General features: G+C 37.8%; 1 protein-coding gene and 1 pseudogene across 1 annotated transcript; both read left to right on the top strand.

The window, feature by feature from the left end:
* Positions 1-1,699: 1,699 nt before the first annotated feature.
* LOC149218551 (cation transporter HKT1;3-like) lies at positions 1,700-6,490 on the top strand (annotated as a pseudogene).
* Positions 6,491-9,281: 2,791 nt separating this feature from the next.
* Positions 9,282-10,748, top strand: LOC149218550 (plasma membrane ATPase 2-like). Its single transcript, XM_089386582.1, has 5 exons — positions 9,282-9,362; positions 9,475-9,597; positions 9,934-10,078; positions 10,170-10,334; positions 10,549-10,748. Exons 1-5 carry the CDS (start codon positions 9,282-9,284, stop codon positions 10,746-10,748), a joined length of 714 nt encoding a protein of 237 aa, XP_089242708.1.
* The last annotated feature ends 2,562 nt before the right edge of the window (positions 10,749-13,310 follow it).

Genomic DNA, 13,310 nt, shown 5'->3' with positions numbered 1-13,310 from the left:
AGTTCCAGTTTTTATACCTGCCAATATAAAAACCCTTTACCCCCTAATATATGCTCAATATATTATGTCTTTTCTTCCTCATTATATATCCCCCAATATGAACCCACTTGGTATGGTATTTCTCCCCCAGTGAAGCCCCTATGCCTGCGACCTAACTCCCGTGATGCTCGTTGTCTCAAACTGCAACCTCACCCAACTCGGCCAACCTGCGATAAGAACTCGTTGACCTGCCTTGTGGTCTTCGCCCTGCCTGCGGCCACCCGAATTACATTCGGTCTGTTTTTTGCAGCTCAGTGCTTCGGCCGTAGATGTTGCCTGCACTTTGCCAAGTTTCAGTCTCCCTCCAAGTTGCTCGCACCCTTTGTTCGCATGAACACTTGGAGAATTCGCTTGATGATTTGCCGCCATTCCGCCGCTCTACTTATATGGCAGTTAGCCCTTCGGTTGGGGCGTCGACCCACTGTTTCGTCCAACTCGCCCCTCCATCACGTCGGCCCATGGTGTGGGTGCCCATACATGGGACCACCCATCATATAAACTTGCCAAACTCCCAACACTTAGCCATTTCCGCGATGACTCTTCGTGTAGTCGCACCAGCTCATTTCCTCTATTCGGCCAGCTTGTCACAACGTGCGAGCGCTCCTCGCCTCGCTAGTTGAACCGCCCAGCTCGTTGTTCGCTTGTTGTGCGCCCTCACCGACTCTCACATCACACAATGACCCGGGGGCCTTACAAAAACAGTTTTGTGGTCTTCACCTATTGGAGAATCAAAATATAAAAAGAATGAGATTAACGATACTAATACCCTCTCATGTGATGCAGCGTTTCTGGAATCCACTGGAATCCTCCCCACTCTTGTTGTCGTGGAAAGCGAAAGCTCGAAAGAAAAACTTGAATATGATGGATGGTCTCTCTATTTAAATTTTAAAAAAATAAAAATAAATAAATAAACAAATGCTCATCTTATTTTGGGCATATACATCTAGGCTTTTATTGAAATTTAAATAATAATAAAAAATTTAAAAAATGTTTATCCACTTAGATTGATATAGAAATACTTTTGGTCAAATATTTGAAATTAAAAAATAAATTAAAAATTTAGATAAAAAAATAAAATTGAAAATTTTAAATAGAAAAATAATATTAAAAACTCTAAGAGTAGTTTAATTGGTCTAATCTCTATTACTAAGTGCCTTGTTTAACAGGTGGATAAGGAGTCAAATATACTCCACACTTTCGGATTAAGCCTTTCTAATTTGGCCGATCAGAAGTAACATTGAAATAAAATTTTAAAATAAAATAACTACTAAAGTGAAAAGAAAATCTGAATACGAGAAATGGTAGAGATAGATCATCTTTGAAGTATCTGACAGTGAAAGATAATCCGTGGTTGTCAGATGCATCTTTTTTGCGTCATCATTCCCACAGGGCATGAGAAAATGATTGGCGGAGTTGATGCTCTCATGTCCACATATTGGGCTAATAATTCTACCATTGTCCCGCACGATACAAGTGCATCTTGTTTATTTGCTCAGGATTTTCTCCCAAAAACAACAATTGGAATCTTTATGAAACAGAAATGGGGAGAAGCAGAAACAGCCCTTTCTTGTTTAAATATATGAAAAATGCTTAGTACTGTGTGCGTGAAGCCCTGCTAAACCCATACTGGCTCCATCTTACCTACTTTGTTGGAATTTCCATGTTGGACTCCCTTCCTTTGCGTCTGTCCGAGACCAAAAGCCAAAGATACCTGAGCCAGCTGGATGCTTTTTATACTTCTGCATCGGCTGTAACAGTGACAAGCCTTGGAGCAGTGAGAATGCAAGAATTCTCTGAGTACCAACTTCTTGTTCTCACAGTATTGATGCTACTAGGTGGGGAAATCTTTACTTCCATGCTGTGTCTCCATATCAGAAGACTTTTATGGCGTCATTCAGCAACGAGTAGGACTAAATCAGTTCATGCAGCCTATTTCAGTTCAATGATCATGAGTGCATTGAATTGGGTCAAAGCCTAGAAATGTATAATTCTGAGGATAATATTGTTGAAAATAATTTAAAGTACAAAGCTCTCACCTTTCTTAGCTATATTGCTCTGCTATATCTTGTGGTGGTCCAGTTAGTTGGTATTCTAGTTACAATACTTCTCCTTTTCTCCTGGTAGACAGCGCATCCTAGACAGCAGAGATATCCAAAAGTCTACCTTCTCTGTATTTACAATTGTGTCATCGTTTGCAAACTGTGGATTTATTCCACTGGACGAAAATATGTTGCCTTTTGGGAAGGACAACATCCTGCTTATCACAGTGGCATTCCAGATGCTACTGGGAAATACAATGTATGCCCCATGCTTGAGAGCCTTCATATGGACTCTGCGCCTGTTTAGCAGGTTCGATGGACCAAACATGAGGTTGTATGAATATATCCTTAAAGATGGATCCATGGAGCTATATGATCACTTATTTCCAACAACTCATTCACTTAGGATTGTAATCACTGTTATATGATTCTTCACTGTTCAGCTGGTTCTGACATGTGTGTTGCACTGGTCTTTGGAAGCGCTCCATGGACTGGATACATTGGAAAAGCTGGTAGCTGTAGGATTTCAGTCTGTGGCCACTCGGCATGCAGGTGAAACTGTCGTGAGTCTGGATCTCCTCTCGCCTGCCATAATCACTCTCTATAGCATCATGATGTGAGTTTTGTATCCAAAGCCATTTTCTCCATTATTATTTTTTTTGGAAGGGTAACAACATATGTTTTTCCAACATAATATGTGTTATTTTTCTTAGGAGGTCGACATGTAGGAATATAGAGAAACAGGGTTAGATTAAGCAGATAAACCTTTTTTTCCCTGAGAGGTCACAGGTAAGAAAATTGAGAAATAATAATAATATCAAAAAATATTAAATCAATTTGGATGTGTGATGGTTTATATTAAATCTTTTTGAACTTTCTCTGTATTTATTTTTCAGGTATTTGCCACCTTATCCAGTTTATTTGGCCGATGAGAGGAGCAAATTCGTGCAGCTTAAGAAGTTTTTGTTACACGATTCATGCTATCTGATTCTAGCTGTTATCTTCATTTGCATTACAGAAAGAGCGAGCCTTTCTAAAGATCCCCTCAACTATAACTAATATTGTCTTCGAAGTTGTGAGGTATATGTTTTAATGGAGTTGATTGAACAAAGAAAAATGAGGGTTATACTATGGGAAATCTGGCTGTACAGGTTTTAGTTATTTGTTTTAAGTATTGAATTTAATTTGATTGTGAATTTTGGAAATAGTTTGGAATCTTATAGTTAATTTATTTTCATGTCGAAGAGATTGGAAAATATTTTTAGAATGGTAAATCTAATTAAAAAAATCCAATTAAACAATTTATAAATTATATAAAACTATAATTTATAGTTTTATGAACCACACTGGTTGGTTCGAAAAGTGTTGACAAATGATATTTCATGTGATTTTGGCCAAAAAAATCTCTCGTAAACTTGATATGGATCACAGAAGCCTCAATTTTACAATTTATAAATTAATTTATATAAATATATAAAAGATAGAATAAAACAAAACCTAAAATAAATATATATTTTTTAATTAAACTTTCACATCAAAAATATTTTGAAAATTAAAATTTACTTATTACCAATAATCTTTGGAAATGCTGTAAACATCTGGATCTGAGGTTGTATCACAGCCATTTTATATTTCTCATATAATATATCTAGCTTTTTTTTCTCTGAAAAAAAAAAAGTAATCTTTGGAAATGCACAGTTTTTAAATCCTAATCTGTATAATCTGTACTTAATGATTCCGGATGATATGCACCTCTAGTTTAAAGTCTCTGGTTAAAATTCCAATGTTTGATACTTCAAGCCATTTGTGTGAACTTTGAATATGCACACTTCAATTTTTAGGGCTTCTAAGTTCACAACATGTATATCAGATCGACTTTCGACGGGTTTCAGCTATACGCTTTCTCAATTCAAAGGAAGATTTCATACACTGTACACCAAAACACAGAGTCAATGATTAACCCCCATAGTGGCAGTACAATCCATGTTGCATCTGTTGATGAAAAGAATAGTTTGTGAATAACGACTGATTCTGGTTGTTGCAGTGCATTTGGGAATGTTGGAACGTCAGTGGGCTATAGTTGTAGGCGCTTCAGGAAGCTGATTATAAATTCAGAACAGCATTGTGAAGAGGTGTCTTATAGTTTCTCTGGGAAATGGAGTGCTACAGGAAAAGTTGTCATTATAATGGTCATGTTTTTCGGCCGTCTCAAAGGAATTAAGCGAAACCGCGGCGCCTTTTTAAATACTGAAAATGCTAGACTGTAGGGCAACCTGGAAGCCCAAATCTTACAAAATTCACCATAAATCAAGTGGAGTTCGGTATTCCTATTACAACCCATCATTCGTTGTTTTCGAAAAATATAGTTTTGTTTGCAATGTTTTTAGAGGGTGAAAGGCTTACATTTTGTAAGCTTTTGGTGGGTATGAGAGGCAGAGAACAACTTAAAATACTCTGTTTGGATACATCTGTGTGTACTTTTGGTGTGGAGATGGTAAATGAGGTTCCATTGCTAACTGCTGGATAGATTTCTATGAAGCTAGGTTTTTTTGAGAAAATATGGTGCCCACTTGTGTAATTTTGTAGTTCAGAGGGAAACGAGGAGACATGGAAATACAACATCCGCTGTTATGGAAAGACGGATGGAGTTCAAGACAAGTTTCCCAAATGACGGTTACCATGTCAATAACAGGACGAGAAGCCAATTAAGATACCATGGCAGCTATTGAGGTTTCCGCATATCGACTGAATCCACACATGAATCGAGTAGATAATCAGGTAGCCACCATACAAATTGCAATGAGTTCAACTCAATAACAACACAACATTGAATAACATTTGGCTAATTTTTTTATGTTATGTCAATAACAGGACGAATACCATGGCAGCTATTGAGGTTTCCGCATATCAACTGAATCCACACATGAATCGAGTAGATAGCAGGTAACCACCATACAAATTGCAATGAGTTCAACTCAATATGTTCAATGTTTATGGCATTTTAAAATAAATGAATAACTCACAACACAACATTGAATAACATTGGGCTAATTTTTTATGTTAACCGTTTAATTTATTTATAGTGATTTAGGGGAATATTGGTGGTTACTTGTTTATTTCATCTAGACTTCTAGTCAGTTTCATGAGTAACTTTGATTATAGTACAATTTAGTATTTTTAGCAATTGTTTGGGTCTTAACTTCTGGAGTTATTTAGTACACATCAAATGTAGATCATATGACCAAGTTATAACCCCGGGAAGTTGGCCACCCAACTAACCCCAATAGAGCCCACAAACTCTTGGCATTCCATCTCCTAGGGTTATGGTTTTGGTTGTTTAGGGCTTCTTTTTGTTGTTCAATAATAAAGAGGCTCTTGAGCCTCATTGTAGCTTCCACATTTCTTCTTAGGGATAAGATATCATCCCCTTAGCTAGTTTATTTCCATTCTGTATGTAAGCATCTTGCAGTTCTTTGATATTAATGAAATGAAGATTTATTTCTGTTACATGTTTGTGTTTATATTTATATTTGTATTCTGTTTCATTCATGCATAAATCTAGATCACATATTTATTTGCTTTTTAAAAGAACTTTGTTCATATTTAATTTGAATTGAGTAGTTTTGCAGAGTAGTTGTACTCGAAAGGCAAAAAAACCACAAGCCTTGTGGCCATTTTGAAAATTGATCTTTGTATAAGTCTAGAAACAAATCTTTGTATAAATCTAAAAACAAAGAACATAAAGTTAATTCCATAAAGTATTCATGTTAGTGTAGTGAGTGGGCTATAAATCCCTTATAAATATATCAAAAGATCATTTTCCTTAGAAAAAAAAAAATCTGCATTTTTCTTAATAAATTTCTCCCACTTTACCATAAATCATTAAACTCCATTATTAGTCCCTGCCTGGGACTTTTAGCGATCGGTTGTGCGTTGACGGCGTATTAATCTCCTGTTTGACCAAAATATTGTTGTGCATCACAACTTTAACCAAAGTTTTCATATTAGAAAATAATATAAAATTTATTATGTAATTTTTTATTGGACAACAAAGTTGAGGGTCTTATTGCGGGCTTCGCAGCTTTCAAGACATTATGTTCGGGGTAAAAATAAGATATCCAAAGTTTTCAGAGATGAAAATTTTTTGTTATCCAAAGTTTCCTCATATTGCCGAGCTGAACATTTTATCAAAAGCACAACTTAGTTTGTCCTAAGTTTTTGGTACCTGTTCTCCGTGTCCTGCATGCAGTGTCCTGCATCCTACAAGTGCCCGCTGTTTGCATATGCAGAGGTATCCACGGTGGTCTACAAATGCCTTGTTCGGAGTCCGGAGTAAGTTCAGAGCAGAGAGTGTCGAGCAGCTAATTCTCCGGAGTAAGTTCAGAGCAGAGAGTGTGGAGCAGCTAGTTTGAGGAGCAGAGGAGCAGAGAGCGTCGAGCGGAGCTTCACCTTTACAACTTGTAAGTTCCATTTTACAATGACTTAATATTACTTTCCACGATTACAGCAGTTCCACCATTACAGTAGTTGTTTTTGTTCATGCCATTTCTTTGGTTTGGCTTCGGCTCACAATACTACCCTTCCATTACAGACGGACAACCTCTTTGCCTATGAACAGAAGCTCAAATTCTTACGGCTTTGGTCCTATGCTCTGCAACTCTTTCAACATTTACTGCTTTCTTTCGACCTTCATGATTCTGCTACCCTCTGATCGGTGTCATGGTGCGCACAGGCTTCTTTTCCGGCCGGGCTTTTGATTGGTGAGGTATTTTTGACCTACTATCTTTGAATTGTTAACCCTATCTGTTTTCACTGTGACGTCAATATGATGTTTAGGGTTTATGTTACAGGAATGGAAACTTGTGGCCGCTCCCATTCCAAAATGTGTACATGCACCTCGCTCGGTTCTTCCTTTCTTTACATTGCTCAGGTTCTGCACACAATGAAAGGCATGTTCAAATTTCAACAATTTAATGATCTAGAATAAAAATAGAGCAAAAAAATATATTTATAGTTTTTATTTCCTGTATACCTGCAAAAGATTGACACGGGATAAACTACTTTGTTATCGAAGAAGTGTTTGTTATCGAAGAAGTGTTACAGAGTACGCTGAGAAATGTTTCTTGTTTTACCTCGGATGCAGGTTAGCTGGGAAAGAGCAGATCATGAGCTTTGAGAAACTGTTGTGGTAGCCAATACCCATATTTTGTGCAAATTCTCTTTTAAGTCTAGCGTAATCCCACCATTTCTTAGCCTTGTCGTTTGTTGCCTGGCGCAGTAGAACCACACCTCATTGCCAAACACCTGTGTTTCCAATGACAAGAGTCTTTGCCGCTACTCGATCCAAGTACGTGTGGATGGGCCCCTCTCGTGCTGTAGGTGCTAAGCAAGAGTTTCGTTGGGCATGTACTTGTAGACGAGTATGGGCTCTCCATTCTCAAGACAGTAGCCCATCAGACACACCAGGTTTGGATGTTCCACAGATGACAGAAGCTTTATTTCATTTATCATCTGTTTGATTCCATGGGTGTCGATATGTCTGATCATTTTTACGGCCACGGGACAGTTGCCTTTGACTTTCCCGGCATAGAGCGTTCCAAACGCGCCATTTCCCAATATTTCTTCTTCGGAGAAGCCCTTTGTGGCCTTCTCCAGCTCCTTGTATGTGAAAATTGGGATTCTGAAGGATCCACCATTGGCCGAGAGGAGTTTCTTTCGGCTTCTCCTCCTTTCGTTTGCCAAAGCCTTCTTCTTGAAGAAACAATATAGCAGGACTATCACCACCACCAATGTCGCCCTGCAATTAACCATAGCTCCGTGGAACGGTAAAAAAAATGAGACTTGCATGCAAGAGGCTAACAAATATAATTAAGATCGAAGCTCTGTAATGGATATTTTCCTTACCTCCGAGGTAATCAAGCTCAAAATCGAGAGACTCCAAGTAGTCACGTAGTCACGTGGCATCCTCCATGTCTTGCATGGTTGTTTTGGGGAACTGTATAGTAAGGCGCGTGGCCTTCATATGGGGTCCACATTACTTTTTTCACTTACAATCTTTGCATGGCTTACAAGTGCCTCACCGTGAATCCAAGGGCGATTACCCCAGGCTTATGGAACGAAATTCAAGCCAAGGAGGCAGCATTAACATAAAACACTACATTCCCTTAAATTAGTTGTGGTGCAACTATAATGGTTAGTAAATGTAAACAACAATAAAATGTTACTTAATGGTTAAATAGTAAATCAAGAAAGGGCTTATTATTACTACTTGGTAAAATATCTATGACCTTTAGAGCGGATCAAAAGATGAGAAAGCCTTATTATAAATTGAGTCGTAATGCCATGAAGTATTGTATTTTTATGTGGTTGTTATTTCTTTATGGTGTCAATCCCAAATGATACCAAGATCCTTGTCAACAGTGACGTTGATCTTCAAGTAGGCACTGATGATTCAAGCCCACTAGGAACAGAACAAGCATAGACATGCAAAAGATTGACACGGGATAAACTACTTATTCTATTAACGAATCGAGTTATTCTCTTCTTCAGATAGTTGGAATCTCCTAGTTAACCTCTTTGCCTCTAAAGCACGCCGCTCTCCACTTCACTCTGAAACGAGATCCCTCGTGCATGCCTGAAACACGAAACTTACTAACCCACCAACAACCCTAGTTTCACATCACTGCCTAGCGGGATCAAGGTTTCGATGGAGAAAGCCAGGTTCTAGCTAGGTGTGGTCTGCTTCCTGGTCTATCGGTTGTCATCTTTCATCTGCTAGTTATCTGCCCAACACCCAAGCAATCATGGTTAAGCTTATACTCCTAATTTTGCATGGCCAAAATGCAGTCAAAGGAAATCTCTATGGCTAAAATACAACCTGAGCACCTCTAGAAATCAAGAAAAAAACCAAATCAATATGCAAATTGTTTCGCAGTTGATTCTGTCATGCGAATTAAAGCCGAATGCCACATACAAATGCGAGGTCTGGGAATATGCAAATGGTTTGACAGTTTGATTCAATCATAGGAATTAGAGTCGATTACCACTTACAAATGCGAGCTCTTGAGGATGCCACCTGGTTTCTGGTCAGAACAACTTGTAAAAATTACATGGAAAATAGAAAATAGTGAATAGCAGTGCCAACACGTCAGAACTTCCGTGCAAATGTCATTTACATTTGCCTTTTTTTATTATATTATCCTGATGGCTGCAAGAGCATCCAGAACAGAGAATCAAGATGCCATTGATGCGACAATTGTTGGGATGCTTGCGGATCCTAAGGAGGCAAGTATTTTTTTTATGTCATCATATTAAATTTTAGTTGATAAGCAGGCCTATGCTTATTTTATTGATTTGTATCTTTTGTTGTGGGTTTTAATATCCATGGATGTAAAAGGCACGTGCAGGCATTCAAGAGGTCCATTTTCTTCCTTTTAATCCAACTGACAAGAGGATAGCTCTCACTTATATTGACAATGAAGGGAAAATGCATCGAGTTAGTAAAGGTGCTCCAAAGCAGGTATTGTTCTTTGGATGTTTGACCTTCTTCATTAGGCTTGGTAATGGGTTGTATTGTTTAGAAAGTTCTTCAAAACTTATTTGTACACATTCTATTAAAACTGAAATGACCAAATACTTTCTGCTAGATTCTTAACCTCGCACATAATAAGCCAGAAATTGAGCGGTGAGTTCATACAGTTATTGACAAGTTTGCTAAACGAGGACTTCACTCTCTTGCAGTTGAATATCAGGTTAATAATATGGCTTCGTTTGCTTTATCCTTGGGCTGAATCTTCCCAGTAAGTTCTTCTTGTTGATTATGTATATCTTTATAGCTATCTCAAAATGTTTGCAGGAAGTTCCAGAGGGCAGGAAGGAGAGTCCAGGAGGGCCCTGGCATTTTATTGGATTGATGCCTCTTTTTGATCCCCCACACCATGACAGTGCTGAAACAATCAGAAGGGCTCTTAATCTTGGTGTAAATGTCAAAATGATCACAGGTATGGTGAGGTTATGGTGTCATCAGTTTCACTACTGTTTTTGTAATGCAGCGAGCCGACATTTAACTATTTACTTGCAAATGTTCATCAGGAGATCAATTAGCTATTGCCAAGGAGACAGGTCGCCGACTGGGCATGGGTACAAACATGTATCCATCATCCTCTTTACTAGGTCAGGACAAAGATGAATCAATTGCAGCTTTGCCAGTTGATGAACTGATAGAGAAGGTTGATGGTTTTGCTGGTGTTTTCGCTGGTGAGCAACAATTATCTTTTACTTCTGTGTTTTTTCTTGGGAGTCCCACTCAATTCTTTATATTTCCAACTCCCTTCTCTCTTGGTTATGGAACTTTATGCTTCATGGTTTATATTATAACTACTATTTTGTAGGTGGAAGATACTTTTATTTTTTCATTTCCTTAATTAGTGTTTGATTCCATATCCTTCCTGATTTTGACTGGTCATTGCAGAGCATAAGTACGAGATTGTTAAACGATTGCAGGCTAGAAAGCACATATGTGGAATGACTGGCGACAGTGTTAATGATGCGCCTGCGCTAAAGAAGGCAGACATAGGAATTGTTGTTGCTGATGCAACTGATGCAGCAAGAAGTGCTTCTGACATAGTCCAGTCAAGAAACTGGCTCCATAGCTATTTTGTTACTATGTAATATTTGCATCCACTGTGAAATGATTTATGGCTGAGAGTACCTGCCTGCCTTGAGCGACTTATATGAATTACTAGTTTTAAGGTTTAAAGATCGTGAATGTTTATTTGTGGTTGAGCATTATTGAAAGGGCTGAAAGGGCTGAATTTGATCACTTTGTATCTCCAAACTCTGTTCCTAAATGATTTTGTGCATTTCTGTTTAGCATCTTCATTCAAATAAAGCTTCTTTAAGTTCATAGTGGTTCTTGTCATGCCTGGACAGATGGATGCAAATGGTCGTTGCTCTGCAGCATGTAGGCCAGTCAAGAAATTGGCCCCATAGCTATTGTGTTACTATGTAATATTTGCATCCACTGTGAAATGATTTACGGCTAAGAGTACCTGCCTGCCTTGAGCGACTTATATGAATTACTAGTTTTAAGGTTTAAATATCGATTTATATGAATTATTGGTTTTAAGATTTAAAGATATTTTTCAGTCTAGGCAATTAATTTTTCAGTCAAGATTGAACAGAATGTTTATTTGTGGTTGAGAATTATTGAAAGGGCTAAATTCGATCACTTTGTATCTCCAAACCCTATTCCTAAATGATTCTGTGCATTTCTGTTTAGCATCTTCATTCAAATAAAGCTTCTTTAAGTTCATAATGGTTTCATTTATGTTGTTTGAAAATGGCAGGAGCCCTCCCACCTCCAACATAGGCGAAAAAAGCATACATATAGCCCTTTCAATCTTGCTTGGTATCACGGGCATTGAATGCCCAAGCGTTAGGAAGCAAAGTGAAGTAACAAATGGATTGAATGACAGTCCATTTATTCCTTGACCTCTGCCTCCCATCCTCTCCAGACTTGGGACAATTTCCACCAGGCCAACTTTTCCAAGTTCTGCAATTCAGTCCAGCTCCTGCTTGATGCAATCCATTTGCTGTTAGCTAACTTGCAATGTGCCTGCAGACCCCGCAGGGACTACCGCCACGGCAGTGGCTCCTTGTTCTTAATGGATCCATTATGACCATAAATCATCAAATTGAATTGATATAGGGCAACTAATAAAGTCATACACTTAGGACATGTCTAATTGAAATATTATTCCTCTTATCCATCACCGAAGAATGAGTAGTCGTTAGTGTAACTATAAATCGATTCCTCCTTTTTTGTTTGACTATGAAAGCCATCCATGTAGAATTTGCTTACTAGTTAAAAAGCCCCCAATGCTCCTCGGAAATTAGAAAAGGAAAAACTGTTTGAAGGTTATCTAAGCCATTAGATATGACTTTATAGATAATATTGCGGAGGGTAACTGGACTAAATTTCTTTGATGTGATGGCTACCTGAAATTTTCAAATAATAGTGGTGAAAATAGTATCTCGAGCATTTAGAACAGACTAATTTTGCTCAGGTTCCCTAATTGTTGTACATAGATCTACCCTAAGATTTTGCAAGATAGCTTATAAAAGTATTAAGAAAGTTCGTCTGAACCATTTGTAACTACAGTCTATTTTTCCGTATCATAATCCCTAGTTATTAATACTAATGGTTAGAGAAATAAATGTAAACAGAAACATGCGCATCAAGATTTATTTTGAGACTTTTCACTGAGGAAAAATCAATTTAATAATAGATCTATTATATTTTAGTGTAAATGTAGCCAACACCTTGGTTGTTGGCATAGTTAACTTTCTACTCAACAAACACATTACAATAAAGAATTTCCATATAATTTAAAGGCTTAAACTACATGTAATATCACTGGATCAACGGCAAGAGTAGCTAATACTTTACAATGATTGTTGATCTAACAACTTTGACCCTTTCACCTGATCAAATTAAACCTAATAGAAGGGTCTTGTGTTAATATAAATGACAGAAAAAATGACGCATCTCATCCCTAAAATTTGGATTGTAAAAGTGTTGATTTTCTAATATGAAACCATAAATGAAATGTGAGAGGATACATCCTTGATGAAGGGGATTTTCTCTTTCCTGAAGACACTGGAAATAGACTAAAAGTGAGAAACGAGTTCATGAATTAATCTAAAAAAATCTCATTTCCAGGTTAGTTAATTTGTGAGTACAGTTGCAGTGGCTATTTCTCATAGTTGTGTGATGTTTTTTTTTTTTTTGAAGTTTTGTCTCTCTTGCAACCATTTCACTCTAGGTTTCTACGCCAAGAGCATTTCCTCTAATAGACCCTGCTGCTCATTTTTGTGCAAGGCTCCTTTGATGTAGAAAATGTTGGAAGGAACTAATTCCAACTACCCACATTATTACAGCGACTAGAATTCAACAGATGTTTTAAATGGAGTTTCTAGAATTCGTTAACAAAATGGGAAAGCTTCCTGAAGAAGCCACCGCCCCATCGAACTCCAGAAAGATCTATGTCATGTATAAATATATGTTCAATCAGAAAATAAAGGCAAGTTCCAAGTTCTAAGTTCTGTGTTTAAGTGTTTGAGTATGTGCTCTCTGATTTGGTATCAGAGCAGGGGTGAGGTTGAGTGCTGGTAAAGAGCTATGAGCTCGGTGTTGGTCAGCCGTGCAAAGGAGGGCTCGGTGGTGTAAGC

The sequence above is a fragment of the Pinus tabuliformis genome, chromosome Q (genome assembly GCF_031772625.1).
Source record: "Pinus tabuliformis cultivar Carrire ecotype Pingquan chromosome Q, CPIR1, whole genome shotgun sequence".
NCBI classification, from domain to species: Eukaryota; Viridiplantae; Streptophyta; class Pinopsida; order Pinales; family Pinaceae; genus Pinus; species Pinus tabuliformis.
The sequence above is the reverse complement of the archived record's forward strand: the minus strand, read 5'-3'. Positions and strand labels throughout refer to the sequence as shown.

Bases quoted from the DNA above. Each gene is read 5' to 3' on its own strand.
- LOC149218550 (XM_089386582.1), top strand. From the start codon at position 9,282: ATGGCTGCAAGAGCATCCAGAACAGAGAATCAAGATGCCATTGATGCG. The intron at 9,598-9,933 runs GTATTGTTCTTT...AAATGTTTGCAG, and splicing joins GTAAAGGTGCTCCAAAGCAG to GAAGTTCCAGAGGGCAGGAA. The intron at 10,079-10,169 runs GTATGGTGAGGT...AATGTTCATCAG, and splicing joins AAATGTCAAAATGATCACAG to GAGATCAATTAGCTATTGCC.